The sequence below is a fragment of the Moschus berezovskii genome, chromosome 10, assembly GCF_049115385.1.
Source record: "Moschus berezovskii isolate FMDL1 chromosome 10, NW_MosBer_1.0, whole genome shotgun sequence".
NCBI classification, from domain to species: Eukaryota; Metazoa; Chordata; class Mammalia; order Artiodactyla; family Moschidae; genus Moschus; species Moschus berezovskii.
The window spans coordinates 75,726,020-75,748,032 of NC_142469.1; the positions used below are offsets into that span (position 1 = coordinate 75,726,020).

The window sequence follows — 22,013 nt, forward strand, 5'->3', positions numbered from 1 at the left end:
AATACTTTGGCCACCTCATGCGACGAGTTGACTCACTGGAAAAGACTCTGATGCTGGGAAAGGTTGGGGGCGGGAGGAGAAGGGGACGACGGAGAATGAGATGGCTGGATGGCATCACCGACTCTATGGACATGAGTTTGAGTGAACTCCGGGAATTGGTGATGGACAGGGAGGCCTGGCGTGCTGTGATTCATGGGGTCGTGGAGAGTCGGACACGATTGAGCGACTGAACTGAACTGAACAATCAAAAAAAGTAAAACACGTAAATTAACTATGGTTGCCAGCGTATCACTAGGAGAGAGCTGATTTCTTTGGTATATAAACAGCTTGTATAAATAAACTCTAAAAAACCAAATGAGAAAAAATTCTCCCCCTTCTATGGAAAGTTGTATGAGAAATCCAACACTGGACTTACGTCTGGGAAGGGGAACTAGAGAAAGCAGGAGTGGGAGAGATTTCCTCTTTACTTTGTACTGTGGGGTTTTTATAATACCTTGAGCACAAGTAGTTCCCAAATAAAGAAGATGAGAGAAAGACAGATTGGGCACTGAGTACTTTTTAAAGCTGGAAGCTTCAAAATCTGCTTTCCCCAATTCCCTTTGCTGCCTGCCACCAACCTGAACAAGTAGGAGAAGAGGGGGAAGAAAACGAAAATAGAAATAGTTACATGCATCCTGACTGCCTTCTGGGTTTTTTTTTTTCTTTAAATACATTTACGATTAGCAGAGGCTTCCCTGGTGGCTCAGATGGTAAAGAATCTGCCCACAATGTGGGAGACCTGGGTTTGATCCCTGGATTGGGAAGATCCCCAGGAGAAGGGAATGGCAATCCACTGCAGTATTCCTGCCTGGAGAATCCCATGCACAGAAGAGCCTGGCAGGCTACACAGTCCATGGGGTCGCAAAGAGTCAGACACGACTGAGCAACTGACACTCACACACCATTAGCAGCTTTTCTGTAAAGGACCTATGGAAAGTGTCTTGCTCTACTCACCGCAGGATAGGCCAATAAATCTGAAACGAGGTATTGAGACAAAGGAACTTTATTTGGGAGCTGGCTGACAGAGAAGATGGCAGGCTAGAGCTTCAAAATAGCCATTTGGTTGAGGCCTGGATGGTTCTTTTAGGGATCAGAGAGGAGGCGGGAGGTGAGGAAACAAACAAAAGAAAATTTAATTCTTGCAGATAACTTGTAGAGCAGCAAACCTCAGGCAGGGGGATGTTAGTGTCACTTCCATACAATCCTTCACTAGTGGGCAGGGTCAGGCTATCTCCCTGAGGCACGCCATGATGTATGCCTACAATAACAAAAGTGGCTAGACTAGGGATCAAGTCACAGAAGCAGATTCAGTATGAAGGACTTTTGTATTTCCAGGCTTAATAGATTGCTTTGTGTATGTGTGTGAGTCAGGAGGAGTTTGATCTTGCCATCCCTCACAAGGCTTCTCTTCATACCACTTCTATCTTGCCAGAAAGGCATTCCTGCTCAGATTTTACTCATGGGAAAAATAAGTTCTCTAGAGGGAATGATGGACATTGAACTATGTCCTAGTGTTTTTCTAGGATTTTAAAAATGCTACGTAGCTTAGAGCTACTGAAATTTGATGTACTATCTTGTTCAGTTCAGTTCAGTTCAGTTCAGTCGCTCAGTCGTGTCCGACTCTCCGCGACCCCATGTTACTGAGGATTAAAAAGATCACATGTATGTGTCTAACTCTGTAACCCCATACACTGCAGTTTTCCAGGCTCCACTGTCTATGGGATTCTCCAGGCAAGAATACTGAAGTGGGTTTTTGTGCCCTCCTCCAGGGGATCTTCCCAACCCAGGGGTCAAACCCGCATCTCTTTTGTCTCCTGCATTGGCAGGTGGAATCTTTACCACTAGCGCCACTTTGGAAGCCCGAAAGATGACATGGCTCACCTCTAATTTAAATGGTGTTTTTGCTCTAGTGAGATATGTACCTTCTTTACAATAGAGAAGAAGCTAATACCTTTTGCCTTATTAATGGTATTGGCACAGCTGTGTCACATGCAAAGCTGATAGATGTATACAAGATACTGGCTTCAAAGTGGAGCAACTGGAATTGAAATTCAATGGCAAGCCACTCCAGGACTCTTGCCTGGAAAATCCCATGGATGGAGGAGCCTGGTAGGCTGCAGTCCGTGGGGTCGCCAAGGGTCGGACACGACTGAGCGACTTCACTTTCACTTTTCACTTTCACACATTGGAGAAGGAAATGGCAACCCACTCCAGTGTTCTTGCCTGGAGAATCCCAGGGACGGGGGAGCCTGGTGGGCTTCTGTCTATGGGGTCGCACAGAGTCGGACACGACTGAAGTGACTCAGCAGCAGCAGCAGCAGCAGTGCACTCTCCTGTTTGACCACTTTCAATTGGCCTTGATTCATGGACCTAACATTCCAGGTTTCTATGCAATATTGCTCTTTAAAGCATCAGACCTTACTTCTATCACCAGTCACATCCACAACTGGGTATTTGTTTCGCTTTGGCTCCATCCCTTCATTCTTTCTGGAGTTAATTCTCCACTGATCTCCAGTAGCATACTGGGCACCTACCGACCTGGGGAATTCCTCATTCAGTATCCTATCATTTTGCCTTTTGATACTGTTCATAGGGTTCTCAAGGCAAGTATACTGAAGTGGTTTGCCATTCCCTTCTCCAGAGGACCACATTCTGTCAGACCTCTCCACCATGACCTGTCCATCTTGGGTGGCCCCACACGGCATGGCTTAGTTTCATTGAGTTAGACAGGGCTGTGGTCCATATGATCAGATCAACTAGTTTTCTGTGATTATGATTTCAGTGTGTCCGCCCTCTGATGCCCCCTCGCGAAACCTACCGTCTTATTTGGGTTTCTCTTACCTTGGTCATGGAAAATCTCTTCACAGCTGCTCCAGCAAAGTGCAGCCGCTGTACCTTACCTTGGACGAGGTGTATCTCCTCAAGGCTGCCCCTCCTGACCTTGAACGTGGAGTAGCTCCTCTCGGCCCACCTGTGCCCCCGCAGCCACCACCTCTTGGATGTGGGACAGCTCCTCTCGGCCACCGCCCTGACCTTGGGCGTGGGGTTGCTCCTCTCGGCCACGCTTCTGCGTGTGGTCGGTTGCGCAGAGTGGGCGCCTCTCGCGTCTTCGCCGCCGGAGCCGGCACCTCTCGCGCCAAACAGGAGATGATAAGAGTGAACGTCGACATTCTAGGAATCAGTGAACTAAAATGGACTGGAATGGGTGAATTTAAATCAGATGACCATTATAACTACTACTGTGGGCAGGAATCCCTTAAAAGAAATGGAGTAGCCATCATGGTCAACAAAAAGTCTGAAATGCAGTACTTGGATGCAATCTTAAAAACAACAGAATGATCTCTGTTCATTTCCAAGGAAAACCATTCAATATTACAGTAATCCAAGCCTATGCCCCAACCAGTAATGCTGAAGAAGCCGAAGTTGAACGGTTCTATGAATACCTACAAGACCTTTTAGAACTAACACCCAAAAAAGATGTCCTTTTCATTATAGGGGACTGGAATTCAAAAGTAGGAAGTCAAGAAACACCTAGAGTAACAGGCAAATTTGGTCTTGGAGCACGGAATGAAGCAGGGCAAAGGCTAATAGAGTTTTGTCAAGAGAACGCACTGGTCATAGCAAACACCCTCTTCCAACAAGAGAAGACTCTACACATGGACATCACCAGATGGTCAACACCAAAATCAGATTGATTATATTCTTTGCAGCCAAAGATGGAGAAGCTGTATACAGTCAGCAAAAACAAGACCAGAAGCTGACTGTGGCTCACATCATGAACTCCTTATTGCCAAATTCAGACTTAAATTGAAGAAAGTAGGGAAAACCACTAGAGCTTTCAGATATGACCTAAATCAAAACCCTTATAACTATACAGTGGAAGTGAGAAATAGATTTAAGGGACTAGATCTGATAGATAGAGTGCCTGATGAACTCTGAATGGAGGTTCATGACATTGTACAGGAGACAGGGACCAAGACTATCCCCATGGAAAAGAAATGCAAAAAAGCAAAATGGCTGTCTGAGGAGGCCTTACAAATAGCTGTGAAAAGAAGAGAGGCGAAAAGCAAAGGAGAAAAGGAAAGATATAAGCATCTGAATGCAGAGTTCCAAAGAATAGCAAGGAGAGATAAGAAAGCCTTCCTCAGCGATCAATGCAAAGAAATAGAAGAAAACAACAGAATAGGAAAAACAAGAGACCTCTTCAAGAAAATTAGAGATATCAAGGGAACATTTCATGCAAAGATGAGCTCGATAAAGGACAGAAATGGTATGGACCTAACTGAAGCAGAAGATATTCAGAAGAGGTGGCAAGAATACACAGAAGAACTGTACAAAAAAGATCTTCACGATGAAGATAATCACAATGGCGTGATCACTCACCTGGAGCCAGACATCTTGGAATGTGAAGCCAAGTGGTCCTTAGACAGCATCACTACGAACAAAGCTAGTGGAGGTGATGGAATTCCAATTGAGCTATTTCAAATCCTGAAAGATGATGCTATGAAAGTGCTGCACTCAATATGCCAGAAAATTTGGAAGACTCAGCAGTGGCCACAGGGCTGGAAAAGGTCAGTCTTCATTCCAATCCCAAAGAAAGGCAATGCCAAAGAATGCTCAAACTACCACACAATTGCACTCATCTCACACGCTAGTAAAGTCTTGTTCAAAATTCTCCAAGCCAGGCTTCAGCAATATGTGAACCGTGAACTTCCAGATGTTCAAGCAGGTTTTAGAAAAGGCAGAGGCACCAGAGATCAAATTGCCAACATCCGCTGGATCATGGAGAAAGCAAGAGAGTTCCAGAAAAACATCTATTTCTGCTTCGTTGACTATGCCAAAGCCTTTGACTGTGTGGATCACAATAAACTGTGGAACATTCTGAAAGACAAGGGAATACCAGACCACCTGACCTGCCTCTTGAGAAACCTGTATGCAGGTCAGGAAGCAACAGTTATAACTGATCATGGAACAACAGACTGGTTCCAAATAGGAAAAGGAGTACATCAAGTTTGCATATTGTCACCCTGCTTATTTAGCTTATATGCAGAGTACATCATGAGGAACGCTAGGCTGGAAGAAGCACCAGCTGGAATCAAGATTGCTGGGAGAAATATCAATAACCTCAGATATGCAGATGACACCACCCTTATGGCAGAAAGTGAAGAGGAACTCAAAAGCTTCTTGATGAAAGTGAAAGAGGAGAGTGAAAAGTTTGGCTTGAAGCTCAACATTCAGAAAACGAAGATCATGGCATCTGGTCCCATCACTTCATGGGAAATAGATGGGGAAACAGTGAAACAGTGTCATACTTTATTTTTTTGGGCTTCAAAATCACTGTGGATGCTGATTGCAGCCATGAAATGAAAAGACGCTTACTCCTTGGAAGGAAAGTTATGACCAACCCAGATAGCATATTAAAAAGCAGAGACATTGCTTTGCCAGCCAAGGTCCATCTAGTCAAGGCTATGGTTTTTCCAATGGTCATGTATGGATGTGAGAGTTGGACTGTGAAGAAAGTTGATCACCCAAGAATTAATGCTTTTGAACTGTGGTGTTGGAGAAGACTCTTGAGAGTCCCTTGGACTGCAAGGAGATCCAAGCAGTCCATTCTAGAGGAGATCAATCCTGGGTGTTCATTGGAAGGACTGATGCTAAAGCTGAAACTGCAATACTTTGGCCACCCGAGACGAGTTAACTCACTGGAAAAGACTCTGATGCTAGGAGGGATTGGGGGTGGGAGGAGGTGGGGACGACAGAGAATGAGATGGCTGGATGGCATCACCGACTCGATGGACATGCGTTTGAGTGAACTCTGGGAGTTGCTGATGGACAGTGGCCTGGTGTGCTGTGATTCATGGGGTTGCAAAGAGTCTGACACGACTGAGCGACTGAACTGAACTGAACTGAACTGAGTGCACTCTAGCTTTCCCTCTCATCTTATAGGAATATCAGCCTGTGTTTGGATTTTCCAGGCATTTAAAATCACTGGAAAGGACGTTACTAGTACTTAGAGTCTCACTTTCCAAAACTCTTCAAAAACATGGTCATGCTACCTGTAAGTGAAGTTACCAGATATGTTCTCCTGCAGAGGAGGAATCCATATAAATGGTCCAGTTTGTGATTTAGATACTTCAGCTCTTTTTCCAGAAGTATCTCAGCTAATTTCCTGCACTTTAGTAAGTTTGTGATTTCTTTAGCAATAGCTTCTTTAAACCAATTCCAAGTCCACATCCTGCCAGGAAATGCAGTGAACATGGGTCATTACAGTTCTTATAAAAACTTACTCAGATTTGAAGAACTGGGGTCCAGGGTGAGAAGTGTATTTCTACTTTGGGGAAAATAAGTTCTGATATCTCTGTTTCTGCAGAAAATGTCTCCCACTGGCTCTCCGCAGGGTTTTACCTAACAGCTCATTATGGGGCTGTTATTTGGCCTCCTGAAGATTTTTGTGTTTTGTGGGCTTCCTGGCTTGTAGACCTTGGAGAAATTTGTTCCATGTCATTGTTACACAGCTCATAATTGGTTTAAGCCCATATTTTATAGTTTGTCAGGCTGGCAGGTTATAGAAGCATCAGTAACAATATATATAGATTTCCAAGTACACTCTACATTCTTAGCATTTTCTGTATGTTTAGAAGGTACTGGGCCATAAAGTAACATTTTATCTGGGTATCGTGTTGATAATTATAAAAAATTCTGTATATCCCCTTAGTTCCAGCATTCATGTGGAAGTTGAACCAAACTAAGTATAAAGAAACCATTCTCTCCAGGGCAGACTAGCAAAGGTCTTCCGAATATACATAAAATCATAGCTTAAACTTCTTGTCACAAAATTCACATTTCTTAAATTTTCACTCTCTATCAATATCTTCCCTACTTCTCATATTCCTAACCCATACTCTTCATTTTCGATCTGTTTTATGTTCAGGTGTCCCAGTGGGAACAGAATGGTGCTTGCAGAATTGATCAGATTACTCAAGCATTTGATTTAATTGCATCATTAAAATAAAAATATCAGATGAACTGGTTTGGGTTTATCTACTTTGTTTTTATTATTGCTAATATTTTTTGACACAGACGTTTCTCTAAATCTCAACAAATAGAATGGATTGAAAAAGAAAATCATGCTTTATTCTTTCGGTAATATATTTCCCACCTGTCTCTCTCTTATATACAGTCAACTCTTCTTGCAACTACCAAATTATTAATGCTTCTGCCACTAAAATACACAGACTCCACTCAGATAGTTTTTGACTGTAAATCCCAGAAAAACTTGCAGCCATAATTTCCTTCCCATGTACAGTGACCCATTACTAATTATTTAACTCAACATATTAAAATGTGTTTTTAATTTGCCTACCTGGGCAATGAAAGGGTTAATAATATTGAACAATGAATTAATAATAATAGCTACTGTTTATTGAGAGGTTATTTTAACCAACACTATAGTGGACAGTTTATATATATATAAAAATATGTATATATATAAATATGTATAAATATATATATTATAATATATATATGCTGTGCTTAGTTGCTCAGTTGTGTCCAACTCTTTGCAACCCTATGAACTGTAGCCTGCCAGGCTCCTCTGTCCATGGGAATTCTCCAGGCAAGAATACTGGAGTGGGTTGCCATGCCCTCCTCCAGGGGATCTTCCCAACCCAGGGATCGAACCCTGGTCTCCTGCATTACAGACAGATTTTTTACCATCTGAGCCACCAGGGAAGCCTATGCATGCATAAGTGTGTGTGTATGTGTGTGTGTGTGTGTGTGTGTGTGTGTGTGTGTGTGTGTATAAAACTTAGCTTTATCCCTAAGAAGATCTTAAAATCAGACACAGATGCTGTCACTGATGTAGACCTTAGCCCCCAGACACTGAGCTGTATTATTTCCTCTGCCTATTAACAAACCTATTGGTATTATCCTCATCTTACAGGCAAGGAAACTGAGGCTCCAAGAAGATGAACCAGTTTTTCAAGGATAGTTGTTAAGCGATATGTAGGGATTCAAGTTCCCTCAGGTCTTCTGCCACCAGTGTACTGTATCTCTATTCAGGACGGGTTTTGTCATTTTACACATGGAGGAACCAATGTAACAAAAGTTTAAAACAACATGTCCAAAGTTGCATGGCTATCAAGTGATGAAGCAAGGATATGAACTCTTGTCTTTCTGATTTCAAGGCCCATGTGCAAAACCATTATGCTACACATTAAAAAATGATTTCTATTCTATTCTTATTTTTTAAACTTTAATATGATTGAGCTATCAGTCACCCATAGGCATTTTCTCTTTCAACTCTGGAAAGTACGTAGATGAGAAATGCTCTTCTAAAAAAGTTTCAAATGTCTCTACAGGGAAGAAAGTCCTAAAACTGTTCTAGCTTGAACAGAAAGTATTTCCATCTGTCACATTTGTGGATACCACATGGGATTTTTATATAATGCTTTTGTTTGGTCCTGAAGGCATAGATTAATTTTTACTTCCCTTTGGCAGATAGCCTCACCGTCTGGCAACTTGTTAAACCTTGAGATAAGAATAAAAATTCAAACAAAAAAGTAAGGCGATATCAAGTATATTTAAAATAATAGGCAGACTTCAGCTGAGAAGATGAAGAAAAACCATGGAGCAAGGACCCTTGTGAAACAGTGAGAAATAATGATGACTTTGAATCTGTGTGGCAAACTCCTACTGATGCACCAGGTGTCCATGACCTGCAGTTGCTTCTTGGAAGCCTCTCTGATTCCTCCAAATAGTATGGAAGAGTATTCTCTTATAACTCCATCAGAGCTGTTCATTCATTCAATTTTAAATGTATACTTTGCATTCCCACTGGACTCCATAGTGTTTGAAATCAGGGAATGAGTGTTATTATCTTTGTGTCCCTAGTACCTAGCATATTTCAGTTGTATTTAAGCTTTCATCAAGGCAGTTCACAGTCAACAGATAAACTTACTGAGCACATTCTAGGTACTGTGTGAGGCCTTGGAAGATAGCATGAAAAATAATAGAAAAAAGGACATCTAACCAAGAATGAACATTGGACTTGGAGTCAGAAAACTTGAATTCCAGTCTTATTTTCTGCTACTTCATTGTTGGATCTTAGACAACATTCTTGGTTCTTAGTTAAGGAATGTCCGGATTCAGAGTCTTCTAAAGCTTTTAACTCTCCAAATCTAGTTACTTACCATTATCTCAGATATAAGCATGTGAATGCATCTAGAATCACACCTGGTGGATAGTAGGCTCACGTGTGGTCAAAATAGTAGGTCAGTATGGTCAACAGAAGACTTAAGTGTACAGGAATAAACTTCCATGAGGGCATAAATATTAAAAACCGGATTTAGGGCTATGAAAAGTGAATTCTAGGATGTGCTTAAACTTGTAAAAAAAAAAAAAAGAGTAAAGGACAACAAAAATAAGGTTTTTAGAATTACAATCAGAGCAAGAATCAGTTCAGTTCAGTCGCTCAGTCATGTCCGACTCTTTGCGACCCCATGAATCACAGCATGCCAGGCCTCCCTGTCCATCACCAACTCCCAGAGTTCACTCAAACTCATGTACATCGAGTCGGTGATGCCATCCAGCCATCTCATTCTCTGTCGTCCCCGTCTCCTCCCACCCCCAATCCCTCCCAGCAAGAATAGGAGAGGATAAATCTGATGGTTAGATGAGATGGTGTAGTGTTGATATGTAACACACAGGCAGAAATCTTCTTTGTCAAGGAGAAAGAGCTTTTGGCTGAGATGTGTAGAATAAAAATGGTCCGGAGGGGATATGAGCTCAAAGTGATGAGTAGATGGTAATGGAGTCCCTGAAATAATGCAAGAATCTGCATCTCTAGCAAGAAAGGTAGCCAATAAGATTGAATTCCTACTGATGCTTTCTGAGATTTACAATGAATGGGTACACAAAGGCCTGGAGATGGCCCAATAGCATCCTGGTTTGCACAGTGAAGAAGCAAGCATGTTGTGTTAAGCTGAAGCTGCTGATCCTAATAGCTAGCAGTTTTGTTAGCAAAACTGTAACTGATTTATGAACACTGAGAATGAAAAATAGGATAATTGATATATAGCTAAAAGTTAACCCGAACTAATTTTTTGTTGTTGTTTTGGGTTATTTACAGAAGACTATCTGTCAGCTTGTCATTTCACAAAATCATATCTCTTGGGAGAATATGGAAGCACCAAGTGTAGCTGACTCTCTTGTTAGACTTATTTATAACTAGTTGAATGACCGCCTAAAAAATAGCTGCTTATCATTATGTTCTTCAGGCCAGGATGCATATTTTGAAGCCTATATCTACTATAGTACCAGATACCAGTTTTTACTAGTTACTTGCTTTTGAACTGTGGTGTTGGAGAAGACTCTTGAGAGTCCCTTATACTGCAAGGAGATCCAACCAGTCCATTCTAAAGGAGATCCATCCTGGGTGTTCATTGGAAGGACTGATGCTAAAGCTGAAACTGCAATACTTTGGCCACCTCATGCGACGAGTTGACTCACTGGAAAAGAGTCTGATGCTAGGGGGGATTGAGGGTAGGAGGAGACGGGGACGACAGAGAATGAGATGGCTGGATGGCATCACCGACTCTGTGGACATGAGTTTGAGTGAACTCCGGGAGTTAGTGATGGACAGGGAGGCCTGGCGTGCTGTGATTCATGGGGTCGCGGAGAGTCAGACACGACTGAGCGACTGAACTGAACTGAATGAATATCTATATAAATTAAAAATGCCCACCTAGGAGGAGGTCTCCAATGGAATACTACAGTATGTAATTCAATTTTCAGAAGTTTGGATGAAGGCTTGGGTCCAGAAAGATGGATTAAAAAGACACTCTGTGCCCAGGTTAACAAAGTGAAATTCAGCGTATAAAACTTCTTCACTTGGATCTTTGAGAAAAGGCCCACCCCACCCAGGATGGTAGAGAAAGGAGGAGAGTTGGGGTGGTTATTGGTTTGTTCTGAGTCTGTTCCTTCATCGGCTGAAAGGGAACTAGACAGATGTGAGAGGTCAATGCTCACCCAAGGACACACCTTCACTCTCATCTATTCCCAATAAAAATGGAAATGGAAGACAGTTGGTTCATAGTCACCATTCTAAAGGGGGCTTCCTAGGTGGCATAGTGGTAAAGAATCCTGCCAATACAGGAGATGCAGTTCCATCCCTTGGTTGGGGAGATCCCCTGGAGTAGGCAACCCATTCCAGTATTCTTGCCTGGAAAATTCCATGGACAGAGGAGCCTGGAGGGTTATCCATAGGATTGCAAAAGAAGGACACAACTGAGCAACTGAGCGTGCAGTCACTGTTCTAAAGGTACAAAGCATTCTTTAGGGTCTGGCGTTCTGACAGAAACAGGAATCAAAATAAGAAAAATGGGCAGGTAAAGAAGACCTCAAGTGAAAGCAAATGTGGAGGCCCATGTCATCTCAAATTCTGTAAGAGCACAGGCTTTGTAGCCACCTCTGAGCTGTGCGACCTTAGGCAACTTACCTAGACTCCCTGAGCCTTAGTTTTCTCATCTGCAAAATAGAGATCATAATGATTGTGTCCATTTCCAGAACTGCTGTGATAATAAGTATGTTCTTATACCAAAACACTTAGAATGATGCCTGACTGTGACCAGTGTATTAGCTATTATTACTATTATTAAAACCTAGAAGGATGCTATGATTTGTTATGGTAAGAAAACTGTAGTTTACAGGATCCCTATTCTCCCTTCCCTTTACCTCCAGCCAAAAAAAAAAAAAAAAGGTGGTAAAATGTAGAATGGAGGAGATGTGGCTTTGCAGAATAAATAAATAGGCAGACTCAGGCTATTTTGTGTATACTGAATACTTTGGATCAAGTTGACGGTGCAGTTTGACGCTGCTGAGGCTTGTGTATTCACTCCTTCTAGATTTTACAGTTTCACTAGGTTTCTATGGTTTTTCCAGTAGTCATGTATGGATGTGAGAGTTGGACTATAAGAAAAGCTGAGTGCCGAAGAATTAATGCTTTTGAACTGTGGTGTTGGAGAAGACTCTTGAGAGTCTCTTGGATTGCAAGGAGATCAAACCAGTCCATTCTACAGGAAATCAGTCCTGAATATTCATTGAAAGGACTGATACTGAAGCTGAAACTCCAATACTTTGGCCACCTGATGCGAAAAGCTGACTCATTTGAAAAGACCCTGATGATGGAAAAGAAGTAAGGCAGGAGGAGAAGGGGACAACAGAGGATGAGATGGCTAGATGGCATCACCGACTCAATGGACATGAGTTTGAGTAAACTCCGGGAGTTGGTGATGGACAGGGAGGCCTGGCATGTTGCAGTCTATGGGGTCGCAGAGTCAGACACGACGGAGGGACTGAACTGAACAGTGATTTTCCAATATCAGCCCCTCATGTACAAGTTGAGATTAATTTTCCCAAGATGACAGCAAATGTACTTTGCATCTTCCTCTAACTCCACTGAGCATGAGTCTAGCATTCAAGCATTTGGGAATGACTTGCTACCTTTCAAGACCTGCCCTCCGTCTCTCTCTAGACCAGCCTGGTTCCCTCCTTTGGTGCTGTGTGCTAAGGCCGGCCAGAGCTCTGTTCCCCGGTCTTTCTTTCTTTCTTGACCTTATCTGAAATGCCATTCACTTGCTTTTTTCACGCTGATGAATGTTAGAATGCTCTCATCTGCATGAAGCCTGCTGTAAAAGTCCTGCCTGATTGAAACTTTTATTCTAGGGGTTGCCACATTCTGTTCTATGTAGATATACCAGCCCCATCATTAGCTTTTAAGCTCTTTGAAGCAGTGACTGAGTGTGCGCATTTTTGCTTTTCCTTTAGGGTCAGTTTGGGGCTCTGAGTCCTGAAAGAAGCTCCTTTAGTGTTGAATTGTTTTGTACGGAATTGAGGGAGGACATTGACATCCAACCTGAACTTGCTAATCCTTGGGCGTCTTGGTGCCTGTCTGGCTGGTCAGGGTGGTCAGGCTGAAGAAACTCTGTGAGCTTTTATTTCCCCCTCGTTCTAGACTTAATTTCTGTACTCCCCCGGGTGTCTTTCCTCCTCTCAGTCACACTGTTATCCGGCCTGTGCTTTTTCTTCCTGTCCTGTCTAACCAGCTTTGCTTCTTCCTAAAAGAACCCAGTCCCTCTCTGCTCTTTTCTACCTTCCTCTCCTCATCTGTATTTCTCAAAAAAATTTTTTTCTCTTCCATCCCCTTTTCCTTTATCAACTTTAAGAATAGAAAATGGCATCATAAGGAGAAAATGTTTTAACAAGTTGGGGAGGACTCGGAATGCATATGGAGTGGGAATTCACCGTGGTTGCTTTTAAACCAGATGCAAGCCTTTTGCCCTTGTTTTCATTCTATTCAGAAAGATTTCAGACTAAATCCTCATCCTTCTAAATGGAAATAACTGAGTTAGATGGCTGCTATCAAATCTAAGCATTTTTTTTCAAACACTCGAACTGGTATTTGGTTCAAGAAAACATAAATGGACACAGCTTTGTTTTACCCAAGGTTTAGTGGATGTCCTCAATTGTAGCGTGCATACTTTGATAAACTTCATAGGCTAGAGCTGTGGGTTAGATTGTGGTTTGTTCTTCCAACATTCAGCTATTTTAATCCAAGCTATAATTCCAATGAAGGCTGGATTTATTCACCAGCTTGTTCAGCTAACTAAAACTGTAGGTACCATCCACCACCATGTTATTTAAACACAATTCAGAAATCATAAATAGAAATCCAAAAGGAGAGCTTGATTTCACAAGACAGAATTTGATACCATGAAAAAACTCTTTTAGAAATTTGCCAGAGACCTTGCGGATCTTAAAATATTCTCTGTTTTCTACTAGCCAGATTTGGCAGCTTGAGAAGTATTCATTACAAGTAATGACAAATATTTTACCAACTCACAAAATGTTGCTTTTTGTTTTGGCATTACATTTGTTCAAATTTTAAACTAGGAAAGTTAGTATAATAATCCTGTGGTCATACAGAAATCTCAGGAGAGGTATTATTCCCATACTGAGCATTTTAGCAAATATTTCTTGACACTAACTATGTGTAAGGTATTATATCAAATATTTCTGGTAACAAAACTGAGAGTTAAACTTGATGTTTGACCACAAGTAGTGGAAGAACTAAGACACTGTAAGATGGTGAGTGCCATAGAAAATTTGCTAAAATGCTCTGAGGCATGAACTCATGTGGGATTTGCTTAGCCAGAGAAGGCTTTATAAAGAAATGAAATATTAGCTGTATAGATTAGCCAGAGGATAATATGTGAAATATGTGAAAGAGGTAAAGGAGGATCTAGACAGATGAACATTATTAATGAAGTCTCAGAAACATTGTATGGAGGATAGGCAGTATGGTTCGGTTTTAATTTTATGTAACTGAAAGAGAGCAGTTGGAGATGAAGCTAAATTCCATGGGTCTGAAAACCCAGATTAAAACTTTGGTGAGTAGTGAGAAATATTTTATCTATTCTTCTACTCTTTAAACAACTTCAGAACCATATTTTTAGATAATTAATCTAAGCTTGATTGCGGAGGAAGAGAAATGGAGTTTGGAAGACCAGTTGGGAGGTTATTATAATAGTCTAGTAAGTGTTAATAAGAACAGCACTAAGCTGGGAAGAGCAGGATTGGAATGAAGGAGTAGAATTGAGAGACGTTCTATAGTGAAAATTTTTAGGATTTAGAACCTGATTAGAAGATAAGAGACAGAAGAAAAGGAGGACTTAAAGATAACTATGAAGAGTCAAGCACAAGAACTGAGGCCATTGAAAAAGTCAGACAAGTCAAGTGGTAGGGTAGAAGGTGAGTCCACCCCTGTGTGATATGGGATGGAGGGGGAGCTCAACTTTGCTGGAGAAGCATGATTGTACCTAAATAGGTCCCCCAATGAGGAGCTGGAAATGTGAAACTAAAACTCAGGCTGCAGTTCAAAATACAGACTTGGGACTCATTAGCATTAAGGAAACAGTGGAAGGTGTAGGAGGGAATATGAATGCCAAGGGAGAGCATGAAGAGAAGATGGCCATGGACAGGACACTTGGGAGAAGATGGCCATGGACAGGACACTTGGGAGAAGATGGCCATGGACAGGACACTTGGGAGAAGATGGCCATGGACAGGACACTTGGGAGAAGATGGCCATGGACAGGACACTTGGGAGAAGATGGCCATGGACAGGACACTTGGGGGAAACTTGTCTACTTCTAGGTGAGGAAAAATAAGTCAAAATCAAAATAGTCAGTGAGGTCAGGAAAGAGCCATGAAGACATAGTATCATAAAAAAGCTGGACAAGAACGAGTTTCAAGAAAGGAGGGGTAGGGTAATATGGAAACAGAGAAGTCAGGAAGATGAGAATTGAGCAGGAGAAATTAAATTTGATAGTTGAGAGTTCATAGGTGACTTTTGCAAGAGTAATCTTAGAACTGTGAGCTGATGGAATGTATTCTATTTGTAAACCTAAGGTTTGTTTGGGGCCTATTGGTGTTTTGGATGTTTTCATTTCTTTAAAATAATAGATAATGAAGGATGGTGTGTGTGTGTGTATGTGTGTGTAAGAGAGAGAGAGAGAAAAAAAGAGAATATGTGTATCTTGTGACCAGAAAACGGTTTTATAATTTTAAGCAATAAAGTATAATTTTAAGCAATAAAATATAATTTTAACTCATAAAATTACTTAAGGAAAATGTACCTTGAGCTCACATTTCCTTAATAATAGAAACACTAATTCAGCCAAAAAAGGAAATCTATAGAATTTTATATTAGCCAATAAATGAAACTTCTACCCAAATTATGTTGATTAAAAAGACATTCTTCTGCCCCATCGCATTACATGAAACAGCAACAACAAAAATATAGAAACACTTGCTGAAATGATGAGTGTACCTCAGAACATAGATTTAACATCTTTTTCTCTTCTTTCCAGAATAAAAGTTGCTATGATAGCAACTGGTGGAGTGATTACTGGCCTGGCCGCCTTGAAAAGGCAAGACTCTGCCAGATCACAGCATCATGTCAACCTTAGCCCGTCGCCTGCTGCCCAGGAGAAGAAACCAGTCAAGCGTCGACCTAGGGCCGATGTTGTGGTTGTTCGAGGCAAAATCCGGCTTTATTCCCCATCTGGTTTTTTCCTCATTTTAGGAGTCCTTATCTCCATAGTAGGAATTGCAATGGCAGTCCTTGGATATTGGCCTCATAAAGAACATTTTATTGATGCTGAGACGACATTGTCAACAAATGAAACTCAGGTCATCCGGAACCAAGGCGGTGTTGTGGTTCGCTTCTTTGAACAACATTTGCATTCTGATAAAATGAAAATGCTTGGCCCTTTCACAATGGGGATTGGCATTTTCATTTTCATCTGTGCTAATGCCATTCTTCACGAGAACCGTGACAAAGAAACCAAAATCATACACATGAGGGACATCTATTCCACAGTCATCGACATCCACACTCTGAGAATCAAGGAGCAAAAACACCTGAATGGCATCTACACTGGTTTAATGGGAGAAACAGAAGTAAAGCAGAATGGGAACTCCTGTGCTTCAAGACTGGCAGCAAATACCATTGCTTCTTTTTCAGGATTCAGAAGCAGTTTTCGGATGGACAGCTCTGTCGAGGAGGATGAGCTTGTGGTGAATGAAAGTAAGAGTTTTGGGCATCTTGTACCACCTTTGCTCTCTGACAGCTCTGCCTCTGTTTGTGGCCTCTATCCACCTCCTTCCAAGATAACTGATGATAAAAGCAGTGGCCCTAAGAAATGTGAAACCAAGTCAATTGTGTCATCGTCCATCAGCGCTTTTACATTACCTGTGATCAAACTTAATAATTGTGTGATTGATGAGCCCAGCATAGATAACATCACTGAGGATGCTGATAACCTCAAAAGTAGGTCAAGGAATTTGTCAATGGACTCCCTTATGGTCCCTTTGCCCAATCCTAGTCAGCCCTTCCAGCCAGTTAGTCTGATGCTCCCAAGGAATAATTCCATTGGGGAGTCATTGTCAAGTCAGTACAAGTCCTCTGTGGCCCTTGGACCTGGAACTGGACAGCTTTTGTCTCCTGGGGCTGCTAGAAGACAGTTTGGTTCCAACACATCCTTGCATTTGCTCTCATCACACTCAAAATCCTTAGACTTAGAGCGGGGTCACTCCACATTAACCGTTCAGGCAGAACAACGAAAACATCCCAGCTGGCCTCGGTTGGATCGAAGCAACAGCAAAGGATATATGAAACTAGAGAACAAAGAGGACCCAATGGAGAGGCTGCTTGTGCCCCAAGCTGCAATCAAGAAAGACTTTACTAATAAGGAGAAGCTTCTTATGATCTCAAGATCTCACAATAATTTGAGTTTTGAACATGATGAGTTTTTGAGTAACAACTTGAAGCGGGGAACTTCTGAAACAAGGTTTTAATGTCAAAAACATATCTTATTTTACAAGGATATATATATATTTTAAACCTATTTTCATTGGTGTTTCCTTGTTAAAATTTTGGTTACAAGCCTTTTTAATCAAATGGTTTGTAGTATATTAGACCTGGCTGCTTAACTGTGTAATGGAGATGGTTATATGTTTGGATTACTTATGATTGCAATACTCTGTATACTACGTGTGATTTTATTTTTTCCAAAAGCATGGTTTCTTTTATTAATATGAATACAAAATACTTCCATCCAAATTAAAGTTCCTTTTCTTTACTTTAAAGTTCTTTCATCGATGATCACACATAGAGCAAAGTGTCCAATTTAGAAAAGCCAGGGTACCAAAGTGTGGACTGGAAGTATAAATTCAATGCAAATCTTAGGTGTCATTTTCTGAAAAACTGCTTTAGGATTGATTACGTTATTTAAAAGACAAAATATCTGGCTTCTGTTCAAGGTAAATAATTGAATTGGTTTAACTTGTTTAGTTCTGTGTGAGTAACTGATATGAATTGGTAAAGTTGGTTGTGACAAGTACCCTGAGCTCTAGGTAGGTTGTATTTTTTTCAACATCAGTTCTATTTTAGTGATATTTTATTAAGAAACCATGTATTCAAGAGCTATGGCTGAGAATGCCAGATGTTCTTAGGGGTAAGTATCAAAATGCTCTTAGCTTTAACTTTATATATTCTGGATTGAAATTTCTTTGCAACTGACTTGAAAAATGAATGAACCAATTTAGTGTTTAGAAGTGCTATCTTGAAATAATTTATATATATGAAGAAAATGTTGACTAATGAATGAAAACATATGCTAGTAAATGCTAACTAGTCTCAGTACCTTTCCCTAGCCGTCTCTCTCCTCATCTCATATCCACTCATTCCTACATCCTTGTTTTCCCCTAATATTTCTTAGTTCCTGTTATTTGGAAGAAAATCAGCTAACCTTGACATTTCTTTTATCTTTGCATATCACTAAGTTGGTGGTTGGATAAAATTTAGTCCTTGGTACATTGCCTTGAAATTTATCTTGTTCTAGAAAGCCTTATGATAATTCCAAAGACTTTCTTATGGTATAATAAATATTTAGGATTATGGTTCTCAGTTATTGAAGGTAATAAATATTAAAATAGATTTTCCACCAGGAAATTTTCATGTTTTCCATTAGGGTAACCTAATTTAAAAAAATTGTTTAATGGAACACTCAGGAAATTTCACAAGTTTTTCTCAATGTGTAAACATTTCTGAACGTCAGTATTGCAGTTGTAGAAGAGGAAAAGGAAGATATCTCTGTATTTGTAATTCCCCACAATTCCACCTTGTATTGGCATCATGAACTTCCCTGGGTTGAGGCACAGTGTTACTTGTTAGAACATCAAGCCTGTGTATTGTAATAGTGTGGGCTTAATATTTTATGATAAAGCATTTAATAAACCTCCAGTCTTAATATAAGTGTGTGCTCTTCATATATTTGCTATTATTTTTTGAATGAAATACATTTCTGCTTAAAGTACTGTTTTTCAAACTTCATATATATTCTACTGAAGGTGCTTGATACCCTAACATCTGCACTGGGTGCCATGGCTTCTTTATTTTCATTTTTTTAATTTTTATTTTATTTAGATTAATGAGCTAGGTCCATCTACCTATTGAATTAAGCTATTTTGATATATTGTTATTTGGATGTGATACTTAATTTTATGTGTCAAGTTAGCTACCTAAAGGATGTTCAGATTTCTGGGTGCAGTCTATTAAGGTGTCTCCCAAACAGACTACCATTTCAATTGGTAGACCAAGTGAATTGCCCTTACCGATGCAGATGGATATGATCTAATCCACTGAAGGCCTGAATAGGACAAAAAGGCAGAGGAAGGATGAATTCCCTCTCTCTACTTGAGCTGGGCCATCATTTTCTCCTGCCCTAAGAAATCAGTGCTCCTGGGAACTCAGACTGGGACTTATACTATTGGCTTCAACCAAAGGCTCCTTGGTTTTTAGGCCTTTGGGTTGGGCTAGAACTACCACCTGCTTTCCTGGGCCTCTTTAGCTTGCAGGCAGCTGGCAGATAGTGGGACTTCTTGGCTCTAGAGGTAATCCTTCATAGTAAATATATGTATATATGTCTAAAAGTATATATGTGTTAATATCTATCTAATCTCCTATTGGTTTGGTTTCTCTGGAGAACCCTGACTAATACACTGAAGATCATTTTCACTTAAAATTTCTCTGACTTTCAGGAAAATAGCTAGATACATAGCATCTAGCTACATCAGTGATACTCCTAGATTTGAAAACAATGGCTCACAACACCCCTAATGTGACAAATGACTAAAGCAATATAATTTGCTCAGCTAACCCCTGAAAGAGCTCTGGCAATTTGAAGAGGATTAAACAGCATGGGTCTTGGAAGACTTAAAAAAAGGAATTGGGAGCTCAAGCAGTGATTTCGGTTCAATCTCCTCTCCATCAAAAAACCTGAGATTTTACTTTCAAACAAATCAATTTATTAAACAACAAATAATTTTATTTTAAATTAATCAAAAATGCATATTGCCAAGTAAAGCTTTCGATAAATGTGAAGTAGTTGATGTTGCCATATTGACTTGGTGTCATTCCACCCCAAAGCAATGAAACTGGAATTTTAGTTAGACTATATTTTGAACATTTCCTTTAGTCTTTTACAAATACTGCAGATTACTCATAAACTCCATGTCTTCTTCTAGTAAACCATGTCTTCTTCTAGTAAATCTGGACCATGAACTAGCTGCCTCCAGCCTAAAAAGTTTCTAAGGTCTGTGGCCTATCTGGGTTATATTAGTTTGCTCAGGCTGCCATACAAAATACCACAGATTGAGTGGCTTAAAAATTAGAACTTTATTTTCTCACAAGTCTGAGGTCTAAGATCAAGGTGTTTGGCCTGTCTCCTTGGCTTACGAAGGCCACCCTTTCACTATGCGTCTCTAGTGTGTCTGTCTTCTTATGACCATGCCAGTCATGTTGGATTCAGGCCCTACACTCAAGACCTTATTTCACCTTCGTTACATTTTAAAAGGCCCTGTGTCCAAATACGGTTACATTATGATGTACGGGGGTTAGGACTAAACATATGAATTTGGGGGTGTGCCCATCAACTGAGGTGTGCCCTTAAGAAGCAGGAAAGCTGAGTGTTCTTAGCCTGGAGTAGGTGACAAGAACACAGTATGCCCCCAATGGCTTTGTCACCCCTGCTGTGTAGCTTTGAATAAGTCACTTAATCACTCCATCTTGATAAATACAATTTCAACTAATTTCTTAATTCCAAGACTTCGTTCATCAAATGGGTAGTGGAGATGAGTAAGAACATAAACTATAAAGTACTTTCTAACTCTAAACATCCAGGGTTTTTGGTGCCATGGGATAAAGATCCATTGTTATATATTAAATGGTTCAATGCTCATAGAGAATCCAGGATGGTGCTTGAATGGGCCCATAGTGAACATTCAACATATATAAACTATTATTGCCTGAAAGTATCACCTAAGAGCTTTTCAACCTTCATGCTCCCCCCACCCTATGCCCCTGTGGTAGGGTGAATAAAAGGCCATTAAACGTGTCCATGTCCCATATACCAAAATGGACTTAAACTCTAAATTAAGGATCTTAAAGCAGGGGAAGTTATCCTGGATTATTCAGGTGCGACTAGTGTAATGAAACAGAGAAGGCAATGGCACCCCACTCCAGTACTCTTGCCTGGAAAATCCCATGGATGGAGGAGCCTGGTAGGCTGCAATCCATGGGGTCGCTAAGAGTCGGACACGACTGAAGCGACTTAGCAGCAGCAGCAGTGTAATGAAAAGGTCTTTGTAAGGAGGAGGCAGAGGAGAAGCTGAGGTGACCAAAGCAGCCAGAGGACAGAAGATGCTAAGATTGGGCTTTAAAGGTGGAGGGAGGAGCCACGTGCCAAAAAATGCAAGGAAAGAAACTCTAGAAGCTGCAAAATGCAAGGAAATGGATTCTGCCTTCAGCGCCTCTCTAGGAACCAGCCCTGCTGGTTGGTCTTGACTTTAGCCCAGTGAAAATGACTTTGGACTTCTGGCCTCAGGAATTGTAAAAGAGTACATACATGTTCTTTTAACCCACTGATTTTGTGTGGACTAGATAATTAGCAGATGAGCCAGTAGTCAGCAGACTCGTGTGTGTGCTCAGTCACTAAGCTCTGTCTAATTCTTTGCAACCTTATAAATTGTAACCTGCCAGTGTCCTCTGTCCATAGGATTTCCCAGGCAAAGATACTGGAGTGCACTGCAATTTTCTTCTTCCAGCAGATTCATAAGCAGGGTCATAAGCAAACTCAGACCAGGTGATGACAGGTGGCCCTAAGCATATGTGATCAGTGTATGATCAATTTTAGGTTTACATCAACATTGATGATGTAAGTGTAATCATTTAAACAAAAGTGGTAGAGCTTTTTTGAAGCAGAAATTACTGATTTTGATACATAACAAAAAATTGAATAGTTGCTTAGGAGCAACCGTCACTTATAAAAGCTTTCAGACTCAAATTAGCGTTT

General features: G+C 40.8%; 1 protein-coding gene across 1 annotated transcript in view; it reads left to right on the top strand.

Moving 5' to 3' along the window:
- Positions 1–18,874, top strand: part of TMEM200A (transmembrane protein 200A) — a 97,142-nt gene extending 78,268 nt beyond the window's left edge. Inside the window, exon 2 of the mRNA XM_055433590.2 lies at positions 15,969–18,874. Within this exon, the coding sequence (XP_055289565.1) occupies positions 15,982–17,457 (1,476 nt within the window). The 5' untranslated portion in view covers positions 15,969–15,981 and the 3' untranslated portion in view covers positions 17,458–18,874. The remainder of the gene's footprint in view (positions 1–15,968) is intronic.
- Positions 18,875–22,013: the final 3,139 nt, after the last annotated feature.